The sequence below is a fragment of the Notolepis coatsorum genome, assembly GCF_963971535.1.
Source record: "Notolepis coatsorum genome assembly, chromosome: 2".
NCBI lineage: Eukaryota > Metazoa > Chordata > Actinopteri > Aulopiformes > Paralepididae > Notolepis > Notolepis coatsorum.
In genome coordinates this window covers 208,341,130-208,362,610 of record NC_140166.1, presented here as the reverse complement: position 1 = coordinate 208,362,610, position 21,481 = coordinate 208,341,130, and the positions used below count along the sequence as shown (strand labels likewise).

General features: G+C 45.6%; 1 protein-coding gene across 1 annotated transcript in view; it reads right to left on the bottom strand.

Annotated features, from left to right (window-relative positions):
- jak3 (Janus kinase 3 (a protein tyrosine kinase, leukocyte)) overlaps positions 1-18,957 on the bottom strand; it is a gene marked incomplete at its 5' end in the record, with an annotated part of 36,728 nt that extends 17,771 nt beyond the window's left edge. Inside the window, 10 exons of the mRNA XM_084308993.1 lie at positions 6,456-6,580; positions 7,768-7,948; positions 8,680-8,791; positions 8,886-9,043; positions 13,789-13,911; positions 14,625-14,934; positions 15,691-15,836; positions 17,088-17,205; positions 18,151-18,268; positions 18,759-18,957. Of these exons, the coding sequence (XP_084165119.1) occupies positions 6,456-6,580; positions 7,768-7,948; positions 8,680-8,791; positions 8,886-9,043; positions 13,789-13,911; positions 14,625-14,934; positions 15,691-15,836; positions 17,088-17,205; positions 18,151-18,268; positions 18,759-18,957 (1,590 nt within the window). The remainder of the gene's footprint in view (positions 1-6,455; positions 6,581-7,767; positions 7,949-8,679; positions 8,792-8,885; positions 9,044-13,788; positions 13,912-14,624; positions 14,935-15,690; positions 15,837-17,087; positions 17,206-18,150; positions 18,269-18,758) is intronic.
- Positions 18,958-21,481: the final 2,524 nt, after the last annotated feature.

The window sequence follows — 21,481 nt, the reverse complement described above, 5'->3', positions numbered from 1 at the left end:
GGAGCAGTCTGCTGTCTGATGGGACGGGCTTTGCTCCCTGTAGACAGTCTAGCTCATCGGGGAACGAGTCTCTCTGGGCTCGTTGTAGTAGAAGAAGTTCTGCTTCTTCGTAGTCAGCTGTAGTAATGTCAGTAGTGAGCTCTGGGTGGTGCCACAGGAATGTCTTTAGCTGCGCACTCTCTAGGGTGAGGCAATCGTCTATGTCGGGGTCTGTGGAGACGAGTGTGTTCAATCCACAGAACATAGATTTCTTGTTTTCTGCCTCCTCTTTACTCGCTTCCCGTGGGGTGGGTGTAGGCCACTCTTCTTCCGGGAGCTTGAGGAACTCTGGCCCGTCACTGTATAGGTTGTGACGGGTGAGGTCATCCAGGGACATTCCCCGGGTGATGACGTCAGCTGGGTTGTGTTTTGTGTCCACATACCTCCAGCTTGCTACTTCTGTTAAATCTTGAATCTCTGTGACTCTGACTCCCACGAAGACCTTGTATCTGCACGAATCAGACCGGATCCATGTGAGTACTGTCGTGGAGTCTGACCACAAGATTGTTCTTTGCACCGGAATGGTGAGTTCACGTTGGATTAACGTGGCGAGTTGCGCTCCTGCTAGGGCTGCGCAGAGCTCTAGACGCGGGATAGATTGTTGCTTTCGTGGGGCTATTCTTGAGCGGGCCAGGATGAAGGCAGTATGTATTTCTCCTCCCTCCTCTCGGGCACGCAAGTAGGCCACCGAACCGTAGGCTACTTCGGAGGCGTCGCTGAAGACGTGCAGGTCCATCTGGCACGTCTCCGGCCTCACTGTGGGTGGGAAGTAGCTGCGGCGTATGTTTACACCTGGGAGTGAGCTGAGTTCCGTCTCCCACTCTCTCCATGTGGATGCAAGGTGTTCGGGTATGGGGTCGTCCCAGCCTTGGTCCTTGTCCCATAACGCTCTTACAATCATCTTTGCCCTGGTGGTGTAAGGTAGAATACATCCCAACGGGTCATATTGTCTGGCGAGTGTTCTGTATACACTCCGTCTGGTGGTCGGTAGTGCAGTCGACCTTCCCTGCTCCTTGGTCAGGGGTGTGTGTTTATAATGGAGCGAGTCTGTTTTGAAGCGCCAGACTAGTCCTAATGTCATTTCTTGGGCTTCTCCTGGGATGGTCGCCATCCAGGTCTCGCTGCTTGCTGCCTTGTCCTCGGGGGAGAGGCTGCGCAATACTTGCGGGTCGCTGCTGGCCCACTGCCTGAGATCAAAGCCGCCTTTGATCAGGGAGGCGCGGAGCTTGAGTAGAAGGGCCTCGGCTTCTTCTGGCGTCGAGACGCTTTGCAGACAGTTGTCCACGTAGAAACTATTTTCTACACTTTTTCGGACCTCTTCATCAGCTGCTGGGTCCTCTGCGACGTGTTTTTGCAGTGCAAACGTAGCACAGCATGGACTGCATGTGGTTCCGAAAGGGAGGACTTCCCATTGATAGATGGCTGGTTGCTCATCCCCGATCCTCTCTCTCCATAGGAACCGCAGCAGGGGCTTGTCCTCCTCCACTAGTCTCACCTGCAGGAACATCCCTTTGATGTCGCCGCTGATGGCCACCTTGTCCTGGCGGAAACGTAGTAACACGCCTAGTAGGGAGGGGCCGAGTGTTGGGCCGGGCAAGAGCTCTTTATTCAGATTTTGTGATCCGATCTGGTAGCTGCAGTTGAACACAATACGATCCTTGCCGTTGTGGTGGACTTTGTGGTGCGGCACGTACCATGATTCGGTCGTCTGATCGGCCTCTTTAATGTCAATTTTCTTTATGTGTCCCGCTGTGATTAGCTTGTTAATCTCAGCGCGGTACACAGTCTCTTGAGCGGGGTCTCTGGCTAGGCGCCGCTCTGTGTTCAATAGATACCGCTCCGTCGCTTCTTTTGGGGCGTGGAAGGTGGGCATACCCTCTCGCCTCAGGAGTGGAGTTGCGTATCTCATCACTCCGTTGACTTTGACTCTCTTTGTCCCCTGCTCGAGGAGTGCTATAGCGTAAATGTCTTCCTTGGAACGAATGTCTTTCTTTTCGTTCTTAAAGGGCATTGTCTCTAGTGTCCATAGCCTCTCGACGTGCTGTAGGAGGGTGGTGTCTTCTTCTGTCACTCTGGAGTGGAGGCAGCTAGTGGCTGCTGTTCGGTTAAGAGACTTAGCGAGGGGGCCTTGTAATGTCCATCCTAGGCGGGTCTCGACTGCTGCAGGACAGCCTCTGGGCCCTGTGTGGACCCGGTCTATCGGGACTATGAGGTCTGCATGGTCGGAGCCTATCAGCAGGGTCGGGGTGGCACCGTCTATGAGCGGGATAGGTAGTTGACGCAGGTGCACATATTTATCCATCAGCTTGGCGATGGGGTAGGTGTACTGCGACAGGCCTATTTCTTGGCTGGTGAAAGCATTAGTAATCCTATACCGTCTCTCTGGCTGCCCGCTTGCTGCGATAGTGAAGGAGACATTCTCGCCCTTTATCGTCTTTAGATCTCTTCTTATTGTCCGAATCGTCATCTGGTTTTCGCTCCCCCGCAGCCCCAGCTGGGCCGCAGCGGACGCGAGGAGAAGGGTCTTCTCTGACCCGTCGTCAAGGACGGCGTAAGTGTCCATGACCTTGTCTTGGTAACTCAGTGTTACGCGGACCACCTTTAAGAGCACTCGGGCGCCCCCGCTGCTGGCAGGGTCAATGTACATAACACTTGCCTTTGTGCTGCTTGAGGGTGCAGGCTTTCTTCTGTTACTGTCGTGTAGGACATCTAGGTGGGCTCCGTCACACCGACTACACCTCTTCTTTAAGCGGCAGTCGGCTGCCATGTGACTGCGCGCACATCGGTAACAGCGTCGGTTGGACTTTATCCATTGACCCACCTCGTCGGCGGTCATCTTCTTGAACGTGTCACATTGTGACAACCAGTGTTCTTTTTCGCAGTACGGGCACACCATCTTCCACTTCTCTTTCATCGAGGGGGTACTGTGGTTCTTGCTGCTCGGTACTGATTCTGATTGGTGCATGACGGTCACCAATCTTCGGCCATCGTTTGCTCTCCTAGGTCCCTCTCTGGAGCTTGGGGTGCTCCGCATGAACGTATCCAACCGTAGGCTGTTGACTTCTCTCGCCAGGAAGTCGGCTAGGTCTAGGAGGGATGGCTCGGGACCGTTAGGATCACGGTGGTCTCTTTGCCGCCTGAAGCGCTCTTGTCGGGCGGGCGGAAGCTTCTCTAAAATCCTCTCAACATTAGAGTTCGCGTACAGTTCGTGCATACCCTTTTCTCTTTGCGCCCCCAGCATCCCTACCAGGGATTGTACCTTGATAGACAGGTCATCTAGTGAGCGATTGTCTGTGGCTGGGGGTAGGCGGTCAATATGCCTTATCTCTTATATTACGTAATCCCATATGCGTCCATATCTTTGGTCGAGTGCTGCTAGAGCCGCTGTGTATGGGGTAGTAGAGGTGGCATAGGCCAGCGCTATATTGTGCGCTCGGGGCACCTTGAGGTGCTTCAGTAGGATAGCATACTTGTACGGTTCGTCAGCTACATCGGACATCATTGTCTCTAAGCACATTCGTAGCTCGGTGTACTGTGCTCTGTTCTCGTGGGTGAAGTCCGGAAACGTCGGTGTGCCAATGTATGATGCCATGGATGGCTGGCACATCGGTGAGCGTTGGAAGAGAGGCCTCCTAGGCGAGTCTCCTCTTACGCCTCTTGGTGGGCTGGTACCTGCTGGGTACCATGGCCCGCGTATCCAGGTGCTATTCCTCGGGGCTGGTCGTGCGTCAAGCTCGCCCGTGAATTGAGTCGGGGGTCTGTAGCGCAGAGCCGCGGGGGTAGAGCCTGGGCTGTACTGGACCTCCTGGTCCTGTGGAGTTCTGTGCTGCTGCCGGGCTTGACTCTCCTCCTCTCCCTCTTCTTCTTGCTCTGGCAGGTCCTCTAGATCCTGTAGTCGTCTATTTAGCCTCTCCGCGGTGTAGACCGTTTCTTCCTTGTAGCTGGTCCTCGCGTGGACCGGTCGGGGAAGGAGTTCGGAGGGGGGTATAGGCTCTCTCTGGTGGTCGGGCTCAGGGTCGCTTGATCGGGTAGGGGAGGGTGCCCTTGACCCGTGTCTTGACGAGGCCCTGGAACCCCGTGCGGAGGGAGGGGGTGTCGCCCTGGCGATCAGCTGCTCCATTATCTGCGCTTGTAATCGGTCGCGCTCGGCTTCGCGCTTGGTGAGAGCGATGTCGCGCTCTGCTTCTCTTTGGGCACCGGCAGCGGCGCGCTGGGCTTCGGCGGCGGCGCGCTCTGCTTCGGCGGCGCGCTCTGCTTCGGCCCGGTCTCTTACCATATTCTCTTCCGTCTGAAGGCGTCTAATCTCTAGACGTATACGATCTTCGTCGCTCCGTTGCTGTGCTTGAAGGCGTTCTCTTTCCATGGAAGAATGTTCGCGCTCGCTAAGCATCTGTGCTTGGAGTCGATCGCGCTCTGTAGAGGCTGCTAGGCTGGCGAGGAATGCCTGTGCCAGCATCTTATCCGCCCCGCTGGGGGAAGACGCTGGTTGAGGTGATCCGCTCCTGGCAGTACTCGTTGGAGATCTGTTCTCCTGTGGCGAGTCCTGGAGATCCATCTCCGGGGTGCTCTCCTCTTCTTGTAGCGGGTAAAGTTCCATCCCTGGAGAGCTGTCTTTATCCTGGAGCTCTCCGGGGACTACTTCTTCGGTCTTGGCGGGGGGTAAAGTCGTGTCAGGTCCCTCCTGGTCCCTACCGTGAGCTTGGTCAGTTACGTTAGAACCCACTAGGGCCTCTATTGGCGGGGTAGCCTGGGCGATAGGGTCGGACATAATTTTACTATCTACTTTTTCCGCGTTTACCGTCTGTAGAAGGCTAGGTAGTATATTGGCAACGTAATCCTCTAAGTACTGAGGTGTCTGCCGTCTACGCTGCGGGCGATCTACTTTAGGAGAACCGTTTTGTGGAGTGTTCATCATAGGCCATGTCAATATTAATACCACTATATTAATATTACACTAGTTACCCTCCGGCTCGAAGGACCAATTGTAACTGAGGGGTACAATTCCCTGACTGTATTGATAAGTATGGTATCATTAAACCACTACCGCTTTATGTACTTTAATTACTGGCCATACAGTACACGATATATGAATATGATGAACACTTCCCACAATGAAATCGGTTCCAGTCAAAGGTATTAATCAAGTATTTAATGGAGCAAAAGGTACATAGGATACTTTACATTATTCTTTGAATGCACTTGTAAGGCAAAGGAGTATGCGTAGGCAAATCAATAACGAATGTCCATTCTCTGGTTACGCAGGAGGTAATTATACAACCTGAATCTTAGGGAATTATATCTATGGTACACTAGTAATATAGCGGAGATACTGGAAGGGGTTCCCACTGGTTGTAAGCCAGCAGGGGGGGTAGAAGATCTGTCGGTAGTAGGACGTCTGGTCAACGATGACTAGGGAGACTTCAGGTACAGAAGCCGGTGCAGTAGCCTCTTGATCCACAGACGAATACAGCTTGGTTCTCTTGTAGACTGTAGCTCCACAGGGAAGAAAGCTAGTCGGCCTCAGGCTCTCTGGGCGCCGACTCGACTTGACTCCTCTCGGGGTAAATCCAACACGTGCAGGCGTCGGCGATTATCCGCTCCATAAATCACAGGACCAAAGCAAATATATTCCAGCCGCAAAGGGCTATGTAGTCGTCGGGTAGATTAATCCAGTGTACATGTCCATACGGCTCTCGTCTAGGTCTCCTCGGGTGAAAGCGCCATGTGGTCGGCCCAGCCTGGATAAGAACTCTAGCTAATACGAGGAAGCGTTGGAGATGCTGGTCACTGTAGAATTCTAACCGCACGATACACTATACACAAATAGACTATTAAAGACTTAATAGAAATATGTCGCACTCGACGGTATAGCGCCAAACTCTGACAATTCAGTTACTAATTCGCACGCGGTCTCGATGCTCTATTCTGAGGCCAAACAGGCCATACTTCACCGCACGTTGTATCGTGGATGAGGCTTCAACTTATCGGTAACATACTAAGGACGAAGGGTAAGGAGGTAAGGGGCTTCTATATTCACCTGCGCCGTATTTATACGCACGGTGAACAAAACTAGTTCCACTCTCATTTCTGTCGCGTATCCCTGGGCAAGGCCGGGCATGTCCAGACACATCTTGACGGTGACTTTGAACCTGGCTCCGGAGGCCGGTCTCTGGCGCCGGTGGACCGCTGTCCAATAGGAGAATGAACTATTATGGTCTGGGCTAAAGGGATATTCCGTGTATATGTACAAGGAATATACAGGGGATATCAAACGATATACAAATACTATGCAATATATATCAATAAATAAATATATATATTCGGTTTAATCTGATCCTTTGTAACACTAGCCTTTGAAGAATATTCTTCTTGATTCAAACATTTTCAAAAATTCATCTTCTTTGTTTGATACTCACCCATTCCAGGTCCTCGTACTTGATCATGTGGAACTGGATATGGCTGAATTTGTTCCTTTGAGGTGTTGGAGACCCTTGGGTTTCAACAGAACTGCCGTTGCGTACGATGATCATATTTGTGAGCTCTGCGGGCACAGCGTGTTATTGTACCAAAAGATGTTTAAATGTAGGCTACATGATTTGATTTGATGTTTTTAATTTTCCGTGTCTTACATATAATGGGCTTACAAGACACATAAACAATAAGTATATAATAGTATACCTGACAAATTGCTTGACAAATTATGACATTGACAAAGGTTATATAGACCAAGATGGCCACAAAAAAAAAAAAATACAATCAAACGTAATATAACACAAGCTGTAAGTAATGTATGTAAACAAAGAAACAAGAGGAATTCATATACAACTATATAGGATATAGTGTGTTTTGTCTCAAGTGCCACGCTTTCTCCAAAAATCCTGCAAAACTGAAGATCTCCTCCACAAATGAGGTAAATACCACAACAAATATCACATGATTATATGATATTATATGATATTACACGTTCAGCCGAACGCACAATTGGAGGGGGGCTTCCCACCCTCCAGAACATTTACAACAAGCGGTGCAAGGGGAAGGCTAAGAGAATTATTAAGGACTCGAGCCACCCGAACAACTGCCTCTTTGAACTGCTGCGGTCAGGCAAGCGATAACGGAGTCTTAAGGCGAGCACAGAAAGACTCAGAAGAAGCTTCTATCCCCAGGCCATTAGGCTGCTAAACGAACAATAAACACTATGCAACAACCATCAAATGCACACAGCACACACACCCACACGCACACACTCACTTAAACAAACAACACACTGCAGCACCCACTCTCCACACTTTAGATCACACAAACACACTTTATATTTATTGATAAAGGATTTGCACTACAACTCGTACACCTACTGTAAATTGTACCTAAATTGCACCTCATCCCATTTCTGCCTTGCACTATATAGTATTGTATATTAGTACACTGCACAGTATTGTATATTATATGGTAACTCAGTTACGTCTATTCTGCATCGAACATTGTACATATGTCTATACTGAACACCTTTTTTTTTTTTTTTTTTTTTTACTTCTAATTTACATGCTATACTATGTTATTTTATTTCATACTTATCTTGTCTTGCACAGTCTCTGGAGCGTAACAGTAAGAAGCATTTTGTATAAAAGTATTCTGTACTTCTGTATGACAACTATTAAAGAAACTTGAACTTGAAACTTAATGTAAAATACTAGTCTTCACACAGCTGGTGGTTATTATACAGTACAGTACCTTTGGGTCGTGGTGGACAGCAGCGATCTAACTTCACAGGTATCTCTGCGAGGAGCAGCTTGTTTTGTTGGTAAAACGTGGTGAGCTCTCGCAAGCTGTGGAAAGACTTGTGGACACCGGGGAGGCTGTAGTGCTCATTCTTAACAATGAGACAGTCTTTATAATCAAGTCCAAGTGAGGTCTGTCAATATTTACAAAAGGAAAATGGTTAGATTACAAAGATGTTTTTAATTTTTTTTATCCACTTTTTCTCCTTATTTTTCTCCCATCCCAATTTCGCCTCGCCAATTCTCCCTTCAATTCTCCCCTCCCCTGTCTCGAACGTTGCTAGACCATGCCTCCCACTGGTCGGCTGCAGTGAGGACCAAGTCCCCTCCGGTACACGAGGAGGCAGCCGTCGCATCTTTTCACCTGAACAGCGCGATCTCTCAGTGGCGAGGAGTAGCGCGTGGGAGGCTCACGCCGCCCCCGTTGCTTCCTGATTCTGCTGTATAGGCGCACCAACCGACCTGTAGGAGTCGCTGTCCACAACGTCCGATCCCCACCCACCGGCTTTCCCACCCTCTAATACTGCCAATTGTGTTAGTATGAACGACCGGCCAAGCCGGTAGCAACGCCGAGAGCTGGGCTCGAACCCAGCATCTCCTGCGTTAGTGGCGAGCGCCTTGCCCACTGCGCCACTTAGCCGCCCCCAAAGATGTTTTCTAACTCTTGTGAAAATACATTGTTCTCTCAGAACAACGGACAATGGTCCCTTTGACTCTATTCCTGAGCCACTATCGCATCTACACATCACTTTTCTGTTCATTTGTCACTGATTCAACCTTAATTCATAGCAGTTGTCCATTGAAAATACTTTCATGTATTTCCTTTCATAAAACGTAAGATAAAGATGTATAGATGATTCTTTACCTGAACACACACTGTGAGGAAGAAGTTGTTATAATTCTTAGGACTCTGTCGTAGCAGGAAGGAGCCGCCTCTAGCCCCTGACTTCCTCAGCTTGTTGACTGCAAACTCTGACCTTATCAAACAAAATGTCAAAGATTTGAATCTCAAACAAACACAATAGATTAGAATGTAACTTTGGTTTCAATAGAATTTCCTAAATGACATACGTAATTGGACCGTGACAGTGGTTTTCCATGCCGTCTAGAAGACTTGGAGGGACGATGTCTTGGCAGAAGTAGTGACTGGAGTCTGTTGTCAGTCTGAAGTAGCCATCGACCAATGACATGAAGGACAGAGCTTCTTTGATGCTATGGAACCTGGCTTCCTGTTGGGCACAGCAGGGATAAATATTTGTTGTATTTTTATTTTTTTTGTATTTTTCTCCCATCCCAATTTAATCGTTATGCCAATTCCCTTCCTGGTCTTTGCGCACATTGCCCCACTGTCGGCCTGGGGAGGGTGTAGAACTACCACATGCCTCCTCCGATACATGTGGAGTCACCAGCTTTTCACCTGACAGCGAGGAGTTTCACTGGGGGAACGTAACGTGTGCAGAGGTTCACGCTATTTCCCCCAGATCCCCTCCCTGCTGAACAGGCGCCCTGACCGACCAGTAGGAGTCGCAGTTTACAACGACCAGGACACAAAGCCCACCGGCTTCCCACTATTACTGGTCTATTGAAGGTTCCAAGCCACAGTCTAAGGAAAATCGGGGATGCAGCCTTTGCAAACTATATATATATATTATTATTATATATATTTTTTGTATCCACTTTTTCTCCTCCTATTTTTCTGTATTGTCCTCCCATCCCAATTGTAGTCGTTATGCCAATTCCCCCCTCCCCTTCCTGGTCGTTGCGCGCATGTGCCCCCCACTGGTCGGTCTAGGGAGCCCTGAAGTCTATCACATGCTTCCTCCGATACAAGCCGGAGGCACCGCTGACAGCCGGATTCGATACCAGTGTATCTGCGGTGGTAGACAGACGCTTAGTCCGCTGTGCTACCCGGCCGCAGATCTCTTAATATTTAAAAAAAAATAAGCTAAAAACATACCTCTTCACCATAGCCTTCTAATACACTCCGCTGTTGATTGTACTGTAGCACTATTTTACTCTGTCCATTCTATTGAAAAAGTCCACCATTATCCCTGTACCCAAAAAATCCAAGCCTGCTTGCCTCAACGACTACCGCCCTGTAGCTCTCACCTCCATAGCCATGAAGTCAGGGGCGTAACTGACGCCGGGGACATCGGAAAGTGTCCCCCGCATGTTTTCAGAATGCAGTTATTGTACCTCCCACGTTTTACCGTCCAAAGAGCTGAGTCTGACTACCTGTCCTATTATTATGCAAAGAGCAGTAGATGGGGGTCGCATTCTTGCCCTGCACGGGCCAAGTACCCACTCGCTAAAGTACTTGTCTTTGCATAATAATAGCTTGGGTCGTCAGCCGAGGTGTGTGTTAAAATACGTCGCCCAAGGTGTGTGTTAAAATTCGTCGCCCAAGAGGAGAAAGCTACTTCTTCAAAGCAAACTAAGTTTTGCTACGCTGTCGCCTAGTCCTTGTGAGGCTATTGCTGGTTGTTCCCACATCCTCTGCTGAAGCTGAGAGGAGTTTCAGCGGACTCCGGAGGTTGAAGACCTGGCTTCGCAACTCCATGAAGCAGAAAAGGTTGAACAGTGTGGCAGTTTGTCATATACATCAAGAAAGAGTTGATGCCTTTGACATGAGAGAACTCTGTGAGGAATTCATCTCTGCCCATGATCGGAGACAACATGTCTTTGGAAGCATTGGATGAGTTTAAATGTGAAAATGTCAATTTAAATAATGGAGAAGTCACTTTAAAGGAATGAGGTATATAAAAAGTCACTTTAAGGAAAGAACAGATGTGGCTCTTGTATAATATAGTTTAGATACATTAAGTATAATAATGACAGAGTTAAAATTGTATAGTAGTCTACATAGGAACCAGTGCCCTCTCAGGTATTTTAGTATTGGATTATTGCACAATCGATGCAGGCATGACCATAAGGGTTAGAGTTTTATTAAACAGGTTTGTTATATAACTTATGTACCAGTGCATAAGAGTGATTTATGTTAACGTTTTGTACCTGTAATTAAATTTGATTAAAAGTGATTGGTGATAGATAAAGGTGATAGATACATTAAGAGCTAAAATTGTATATTGTATAGTAGTGTTTCTCAGGAACTTAGCATGTCTTTTTTTTATCATGCATATCTTGTATTACTGTGTTCATAATTGCTAATTGAAGCACCATATAATAAATGTTCTTTCACCATAAACCTTTCAAATTTGTTTATTATTTGTCACAACAATACTTGTTTCTGTATGAGCTCAGTGTGTCGTTTACATGGAGAAATGGCGCCACCGCCTGGGGAAATGCGGTATTGCACCCATGGTATTAAAAAAAAAAAAAAAAAAAAAAAAAAAAACTCTGGGTAGAGGGGCCCCCCCCCTAACCCCCCCCCCCCCCCCCCCATCGACGTCACTCGCCACGCCCCCAAATCTGTCCCCCGCACACATTGAGAGAGAGTTACGCCACTGCATGAAGTGCTTTGAGAAGCTAGTGAAGGGCTACATCTGTTCCTCCCTCCCCATCAACCTGGACCCCCTCCAATTTGCATACCGCCCCAACAGGTCCACGGAGGACGCCATAGCCCATGTGCTGCACACAGCAGCATCACACCTGGACAAGAGGCAGGGGAACTATGTGAGAATGATATTCATCGACTACAGCTCAGCATTCAATACCATAGTCCCCTCCAAACTCATAGCCAAGCTCAGGGACCTGGGCTTGAACTATGACCTCTGCCAGTGGGTCTTGGACTTCCTGACGGGCAGACCCCAGGTGGTGAGAGCAGGCAACTGCACCTCCTCATCCATCACTCTCAACATAGGGGCCCCCCAGGGCTGTGTCCTGAGTCCCCTCCTCTACTCCCTGTACACACATGACTGTGGCACAGCGGAACAACAACACAATCATCAAATTTGCTGACGACACAGTAGTGGTGGGCCTGATCTCTGCAAACGACGAGAGGGCTTACCTGGAAGAGGTAAAGGTTCTAGCGGGATGGTGTCAAGAGAACAGCCTCTCCCTGAACGTCAGCAAAACAAAGGAGATGATTGTGGACTTTAGGAGGTCGGGGGTCAGGGACTACAGCCCCCTCAGCATCGACGGGGCACCGGTTGAGAGAGTGAACAGTTTTAAGTACCTCAGAGTCCACATATCCGAGGACTTGACATGGACCACACACATTGACAGTGTAGTGAAGAAGGCATGACAACGCCTCTACTTCCTTAGGCGCTTAAGGAAGTTCACCATGAGTCAGAAGATCCTCAAGAACTTCTACTCATGCACAATAGAGAGCATCCTGACTGGCAATATCACCTCCTGGTTTGGGAATAGCACTGCACAAGACCGCAGCAGACTACAGAGAGTGGCCCGTTCACACTTGGAGGGGGGCTTCCCACTCTCCAAGACATTTACAACAAGCGGTGCATGGGCAAGGCTAAGAGTATAATCAAAGACTCCAGCCACCCAAACAACTGCCTCTTTGAACTGCTGCGGTCAGGCAAACGATACCGGAGTCTCATGGCCAGTACAGAGAGACTCAGAAGGAGCTTCTATCCCCAGGCCATCAGGATGCTCAATGAACAATGATCAATGAACAATGAACAATAAGCAAACCATCAACACACCCACAGCACACATACACTCACTTTAAATAAACAACACACTGTAGCACCCACTTTACCACTTTAGACACACTTTACACTTTATATTTATATTATCGGTAAGGAAATTGCACATCATTCTCATTCCTTATTGCACCTCACCACTACAAGGTGGCACCACAAGCTAAGCTATACCTCACCATTTTTGTAACAGCTGTACATACTGTATATATAGATACACTGAACAATGTTGTTGTTTACAATTTTGTTGTTTACACTTGTTTACATACTTGACTTCTTGACTTTCTATTTTATACTTATTATACTTAGTTTATACTATCTAGTTATTATCTAGCACAGTCTCAGGAGCAACACAGAACGAAACATTTCATGCAAAGTATACTGTATTCTGTATGACAACTAATAAAGAAACTTGAAACTATTGCATAATTTTACTATCTATTCTATTCTACTATTTTATTGCACTGTATTATTTTACTCTGTCTATTACTTTTTATTACAGGTTCAAAACTGTCAGGTATTAAACTGTGTGGGTATCAAACAAGAGACTGTCAGGCTTTAAAACTGTGTAGGACTCAGGCCTAGAACTGCACCCTGAGAGAGGGAACTGCGCCCTGAGAGGGAGGTTTGCCCTGAGTGGGAGGTTCGAAGGGTCAAAGTGGGTATAAAACAGGAGGGAAGACTGTCAAGTTTTAAACTGTGGATACCAAACAGGGAAGGTAAAGACGACTTTGAACTGTTGAACAGTAATCCAGAACTATTTTATTGCACTGTAAAAATAATTGTTTTAATCTATTCTATTCTACTATTTTATTGCACTGCACTATTGCACTATTTTACTGTCTATTTTATCTTACTCTTTTTATTATTGTCTATTTAAAACTGAATCAAACCATAAACAAGGTGGCCTGTTGGGATGTTAGATCCTAATGTGAAAAACTGTGATTTTATATGTCTGCACTTTATGTGCTCATTTTATGCCTGTTTTTTATTATTATTATTATTATTATTATTATTATTATTATTATTATTATTATTATTATTATTATTATTATTATTATTATTATTATTATTATTATTATTATTATTATTATTATTATTATTATTATTATAACACTGCCAATTGTGTTAGTAGGGACGACTGACCAAGCCGGAGGTACCGCTGACAGCTGGATTCGATCCCAGAGTCTCTGCGGTGATAGGCGAGCGCTTAGTCCACTGCGCTACCCGGCCACGCCAATATAATATGCATGTTTGTTTGTTGAACTGAAGCACAACCACAAAGTACCCCAAACGATATAGTTGTATGCTGATAATCCATACAAATAAATATTGAAATGTTATGTGTCGCTCACCAAGCATCTGTCATCGTTCCTGGTCACTGTCACCAGTCTGATGTCCTGGGGCTCCTGTTCGTGGCACGCCCTCTTAATACTGATGTCAATGATTTCTTGGAAGTCACAGAAGGTCTGCCACTCCTCGAAAAGAGAAAGCATTTGTATAACAAGTTAGTTGTGAGTGTAGTTTATGTTTCCCTTCATACAGCAACTAAAATAATACAGCTTCCTGTTTACCATGCCTTTATCCAGAATCTTTGCCGTTGTATGGTATGGTTCGTCAGCAATCTGATTTAAAGATTTTGGAGATGCCTGACGGCAAGTTCCATCAGAAGCAGGTGAAATTGGAATAGGGGGAAAAGCTATTTAACCCACACTACCAAAGGGTTAACCCTTTCACTGCAACAATACAGCAGGTAAACCCTTTCACTGCCACACGACAAAGGGTTAACCCTTTCACAACCACACTACAGAAGGTTAACCCTTTCACTACCACACTGCAGACGGTTAACCGTGTGGTAGTGAAAGGGTTAACCTTCTGTAGTGTGGTAGTGAAAGGGTTAAACACAATAAATCTAAATGGCAGAAAATCCAATATGGCTGACTTCATGGTTTGTATGACAAATGTGTCGTCCACATGTTCTTGTAACTGTACGACTCGTGGGTCAGGAGATACACTAGTTTGAAAACTGAAGGTTTTCAAACTGAAGGTGGCGCTAGAGGAAAGGTCACAGGGTCACCAAAATCAAGTCTTCTTCATAAATGTTCACAACAAATTGTATAGCAATCCGGCTGTAACTTTTTGAGATAATCTTGTTCACAAACAGACAAAAATAACAGACAGATAGACTGACCAGGGCACTATCAGGATGGTGACCTCCACTTGTTTGTATTCCAGACTCCCCAGAGACCCGGAGAAGACCGACAGTGTGGTCTTTTGTCTGGTGGGAGGCAGACTGGTTCACTTGGAAGGTCTCACTTCCCAGAGAGGACTGGATGCCAGCCAGTTCTATCAGATACTTCAGTTTCAGACTGCGTTCATCTACCGAGCAGCAGCTCAGCTTCTTCAAGAAACGCTTGAGCGTGTTTCGGATCCGATAGCGATCCAGCCGGTTTCGCTTTTGGATGTCATGGCGATGTATCTTCGGAAGGCAGGATTTGTAACTGAGAAGTAAAGGTATATGATTTGGTGTAATAATAGATGTGAAAATGGATGTATTACCGGTACCGGTAGGGCCAGATCTAGCACATTTGGTGCCCTAGAGAAGTCTAAACTTCTTAACAGTTCTACAGTAAAGTACTGCAGCTTTATTCATGCAAAAGGGCACACTAAACGCTTGCTTCAATACACACTCGACCGATACCCATCAATGCACTAGCATGTCCTGACAACTCTACCTCTTCCAGACCGACTGTCAGTATTTTCGATTTTTGGCGAATTTTTCCCTTACAGTATGTTGTTATTTTTTATATATATATATATATATATATATATATATATATATATATATATATATATATATATATATATATATATATATATATATATATATATATATATATATATATATATATATATATATATATATCACAATATTGGTTGCAGATATAGAAGGGGGCGTAGACAACTCTGCCCAGCAAAAAATTTAATAATATTAATAATATATCTTTTTTATTTTATTACTTATTTTATTTTTTTGCTGGGCGCAGTTTTTGGCATCCCCCCTCTGGGTGGCGCTCTAGGCAACCACCTATGTCGCCTATAGGAAAATCCGCCCCTGCCGGTATTGATATTATGTAGAAAGAATACATAAGGAATCAAAAGCCTTATTATCACACACGTATCGAGTAAGTATCGAGTCGACCTGTATCTATTTTTCTTTTCCCGACAAACAATATAATGACATCAAACGTGCCTACCTGACAGTCTTGCAGAGCTCTCTCACATTCTGGTGGCGTTCTTTCGCCATTCTCCATAAGTCCAACACTGCCAGGCCGAGGCATTCCTCCTGGGCACTCAATGGTGGTGCGACCCCTGCCTCGCTGGCCACAAAGTCACTACGGGACTATGAGTTACAAAGAAATGTAAGTTATAGAAAACAGCTGTAAATATATGAACAACAGTAAACAGCATCCTCAGTTTAATTGCATGTAGTGGGACATGCCCTCATTCACTGTCACGTTGAGTGTCTATACAGAGTTAAGCTATAAAAAAAAAAAGGCATATACACAGCATATAAAATCATGACAATAAGTCAAGTAAGGATAACAAATCAATTAAAACATGTAAACATTGATTGACAGAGGTTGGAGATCAAGGTTTTAAACTCTGCAACAGAGGGGAGAGCTTTAAGGACTGTTGGAGTTCATTCCATGAGCTAGAGGGACATGATAGCAAAATGCAGATTTACCCTGTTCTGAGTAAACTCAGGTGACCTTAAGGACCAGCCAATCACTGGAACGGGTTCCATAGGTACCATAATTCCATTCCAATAATGATGTAGTATAAGGAGGTAGCTTACCAATAATGATGTAGTAAAAGGAGGTAGATTACCAATAATGATGTAGTATAAAGAGGGAGCTTACCAATAATGATGTAGTATAAGGAGGTAGCTTACCAATAATGATGTAGTATATGGAGGTAGCTTACCAAAAAGGGCCGTAAAAATGAACAAATACCAGTGTTTAGTTGCGCCTCTCCATCAGAGAGGACCTACCAACCTTATTTTTTTTATCTACTTTTTCTCCTCCTTTTTCTGTGATTTTTCTCCGATCCCAATTTACCTCTCGTGTCAATTCTCCCTCCCCTGTCCTGATCGTTGCTCGCATGTGCCCCCCACTGGCCGGTCGTAGGGAGGATAGAAGCCCATCACATGTCCCCTCCGATACATGTGGAGGCAGCCAGTCACATCTTTTCACCTGCCAGCGCGGACTCTCATTGGCGAGGTGTAACGTGTGGGAGGCTCACACTGCCCCCGCCATTTCCTGTCTTTGCTGTGTAGGCACCCTGACCGACCTGTAGGAGTCGCTGTTTACAACGATCAGACTACCACCCATCGACTCCCCTCCCGCTGGCTCTGACAATTGAGTCAGTATGACGGCCGGCCCAAGCCAGAGGCAACGCTGACAGCCGGATTCGATACCGGTGTCTCTTGCGTTGGTGACGAGCGCAATGTCGGCTGCGCCACCCAGGACCAACCAACCTTATCATAAAGGACGCAGTGATGAGTGTTGTATCTATCATTAGTGATTCTCATATCAGTCATAAAATTATATAGTGCATGGGTATTGTTTGATGTACGGTATTTGCACTGTACCTGGGCAAAGAGATAGTCAATGACAAAGTAGTCGAGCACTGGATTGATTCTGTCTTTTGTCAGGGTATAACGATACGATGTTCTCGACCCCTGGCCAAACCAGTTGTTAAAGAAAAACCTTTAAACAATAGATAAATGAAAAAATAAACAGATCAGATTGAAAAAATAAACAGATCAGCATTGTGTAATGACACCTCTGTAGCAATGTAACGATGGAAATGAAACAGGGATATAACAGCATTCTGTATATAGGATATTCATTTACATTTAAAGAGGCTTCTACCCCAGGGGCGGCTAAGTGGTGCAGTGGGCAAGGCGCTCGCCACTAACACAGGATATGCTGGGTTCGAGCCCAGCTCTCTGCGTTGCTACCAGCTTGGCTGGTCATTCATACTAACACAATTGGCAGTGTTAGGGGTGGGAAAGCTGATGGGTGGGGATTGGACGTTGTGGACAGCGACTCCTACAGGTCGGTTGGTGCGCCTGTACAGCAGAATCAGCCGCTGAGAGATCGCGCTGTACAGGTGAAAAGATGCGACAGCTGCCTCCTCGTGTACCGGAGGGGACACATGATGCAAGGCTTGGTCCTCACTGCAGCCGACCAGTGGGAGGCATGGTCTAGCAACGTTCGAGACAGGGGAGGGGAGAATTGAAGGGAGAATTGGCGAGGCAAAATTGGGATGGGAGAAAAATGGAAAAATAAGGAGAAAAAATATATACCGTATATAAATAAAATAAAATATCAGCAATAGCCCATCATAACTTAAATCAGCAATAGCCCATCATAACTTAAATCAGAAATAGCCCATCATAACTTAATAATCATTTTCTGACAGGATTTTTCACATTTACAAATGTACCAAACAAGTATCATGGTCGTTTGATGGTAATTTCAGTTTGACCATGTTACTGGTCATTCTATGAACTATGATAGAGATGGTAATATCATGGTATTTCCATATCTCAGTACCATCATCAACTCTTTTGGGAAATACCATGATACCTTTTTGGTATGGGTAGTTTCTGGAATAGACACAATTCCTCAATGATTCTCTTCACCTACCTGACTCTGAGGTGAACCTGAATGTTTTCCTCTGTATTGAAAACGTGTGTCGGGGGGTACCAATGAGACAGATCCTCGGAGGCCACGGCAAAGAGACTTTGATACACTGGAAGGATCCCTGGTTGGAAACATGACCATGAGAAACCATCAACCGACTGAGCTTTCAGACTATAACTCAAGAGAGACTGGAAAAGACTTGAGAAACCTTTCTTTAAAAGAACATGCCAACATTTTGGGGAATTAGCTTATCGTCTTCTCCAGAGAGAGACAAGAAGATAGATACCAGTTTCCTCTCTATGCGTTCAGTAGAAAGCGATCTGGCTGCACGTTAGCCTAGCTTAGCACAATGAATGGAAGCGGACAGTGCCGGTTTGCCTTCGGGAGAGGTGTTAGTTGGACAATGCCTAGGCTAACCGGCACTGTCCGCTTCCATTCATTGTGCTAAGCTAGGCTAACGTGCAGCCAGATAGCTTTCTACTGAACGCACAGAGAGGAAACTGGTATCTATCTTATCGTCTCTCTCTGGAGAAGATGGTAAGCGAATTTACCAAAATGTTGGCGTGTTCCCTTAAAAGGCAAGGACTTCCTGCAAACGGTTGTAATCTTACCACATGTTTTGGCTGCTTGAATACAGACGTTCTCTGCCGATATTTTGCCTGAGGATATGTTTATGGTTAATGCGTCCTTTGTGTCGGGATAGAAGTAGAGGTAGACTTGCAGGCCGGGTGCAGAACTAGTACTGGAGCTCAGGCTGCCTCCTCTGTCCCTGTTCACTAAAGGGGATGATTCCTCTTCACTCATATCCATGTCCACTTCTGGGGACAAGATCAATAGATTGTGGTTATTAAGATTGATTGATTGATACACACTTATGACACACTGCTGTTACTTACACTGTAGAATTAATATTTTTCTTTTTTTTACCTTGTAAAATAAATACATATATACTGTACCTTGTATTGTAGTTTGTATATATATATAATATACATTGTGTATTATGTTTAGTTTATTTAATTGATAGTTATAGGTTATTGTTATCATTTGTATATATTGAATATACATTGTGTATTATGTTTAGTTTATAGTTGATTTAGTTTATAGTTATAGCTATAGTTTATAGTTGTAGTTGTATGGATAGAATATACGTTGTGTATTGTGTTTACAAATCTACTACGGCTGAGGAGCTGGGAAAAACAATGTATGTACAAAAAAATTAAAAGCAGTGACAATAAAAAAAATCTGAATCTGATTGATTGATCATTCCTGTGTGAAATCTTTCCTTGAGGCCAAAGTGCTACATTAAAGAATAAACAACAATATCAATAACAACAAACTACACAATGCATGCCATTCAGGGAACATCACAAATACAACAGCTGACATACTGTATGTTTAACCAGCCAGCTGGTCTAGTGAAGTCCATGTTCATGTATGAGAGTATTTGTGTGTGTGTGTGTGTGTACAACTTCTTATTAAAATAAATACGTGTTCACTGTATTCAAAACTCTTTATTCTTCAATACATTTCTTGCATAAATTGGATAGTGTGTGTAACTGAGGGGTACAATTCCCTGACTGTATTACTAGATATGATACTTACTACCACTACCTTTGTACTTAATATTCGGCCACCCAGTACTCGGCATAAATATATTATGATGAACACTGTCACGTAGATGAAACGGATCCAACACAAATGTACGAATTAGAAATAGGTCTTTATTTCTACACAGCGATGGTGTGTAGAGCAAGCACTTAATCAAATCAATCACATTTATGAATGGGAATTAGTATGCACTTTTATGGCAAGAGTATTCGTCGGTATATCAATAGAGAATGTCCAATCTCTGAAGGCGCAGGTGGTACATATACGACCTGGAATAGTTAAGGAATAACAGCAATGATACTTCAATGATTATAGGCTGGATACACTAGGGGGGGTTAATCCGGTCGCTTGTAAGCCGACAGGAGTAGGAAGGGGGGGGGGTAGAGTCCGGCCGCCTCATCCGGCCAAGGGTATCCCAGGTGAACCCACTGTAGTGCCGTTCAATGCGCCGGCGATCCTTGGACCACAGATGAAAGCAGGTGGACTCTTTGTGGGCCGGCGTCCTCCGGTCCACGGAGGAGAGACGTGAAGCGACCTCGTCTTGCAGAGCGTCTCCTCACTTTGCGTCCTCTCCAGGGGTGGGGGGTTCCAACACACGGCAGTGTCGGGGGTCTTTATCCATGGAATAATCAACGTATACAAAGCATAATCCGTGCCTGGGAATGCGGGCTGTCGTCGGTAGAATAATCCGGTATACAGGTCCACTCGCTCGTCGGCTCTGGGGCTCCTCGGGTGCAGCTTCACGTGGGGTCAACCACCCTGGATAAGCAGCCAGTTCTCTGCCCGAAACGATGGGGTACTGACTACGGTAGTATTCTCACCGCACGAAGCACTATATATTAACAGACTATTATTAGCTTAATAGACTACGTCCAACTCGACGATATAGTGCCAAATATGACTATTCAAATATTAATATACACGATGTCTCAATACCGATGGTAAGCCGAACTTGGCCTTACTCCCACACGTGGCGTCGCGGGGAGGCTTTACGTCTGTGACTCTATTGGAGGGTAAGAAACTGGACTGAAAAGGAAGTCCTACTTTAGTAGCGCAGTATATATACGCACTATGAACAAATAGTCCCATTAGTGGTGCGGTAGCCAGATTCCTACGCGGAACTAGGACTTGTTCGTACATGTTGAGCGGTACGTTTGAACTGGGTCTGGGGGGTATGGCAGCCTGGCACCAAGGTCTCGACCAATAGTAGAATGGAGACTATTATGGGATGTTCAGTAGGCTAGAATGGATATTCAATGCATATTGTACAAGGAATATACAAGGGATATCAGGGAATATTAGAGAATATACAAATACAATTAAATATATATATATAAATAAATATATATATTCGGTTTAATCTGGCCCTTCACAACAGCCACCCCCTGATTGGTCCCAGACCTAATCAGTTAAACAGAGACAGATTAATCGCGTTGTCTATTTACACATAAGGGTTTGCTGTAGGGGTCAGTCAACTTCACAAAGTCATAGGGTTATAGGGTCATGGTCATCATCGATTGTGTCTGGGAGTCGGGGCAGTTCTATGAGCCTCGCCACGGGACGGGTGTAAGTGCGACCCTGGACAAGCACTTCAGCTGCTCGGACCTTGCCGTCGGCACCGGTGATCACTTTGCTTACGCGGCCGGCCGGCCACATAGCTCTGGGCAGTGATTGATCAATAATCATGACGACTGTTCCTTCTGTCAAATTGTCTCTCTCCTTTACC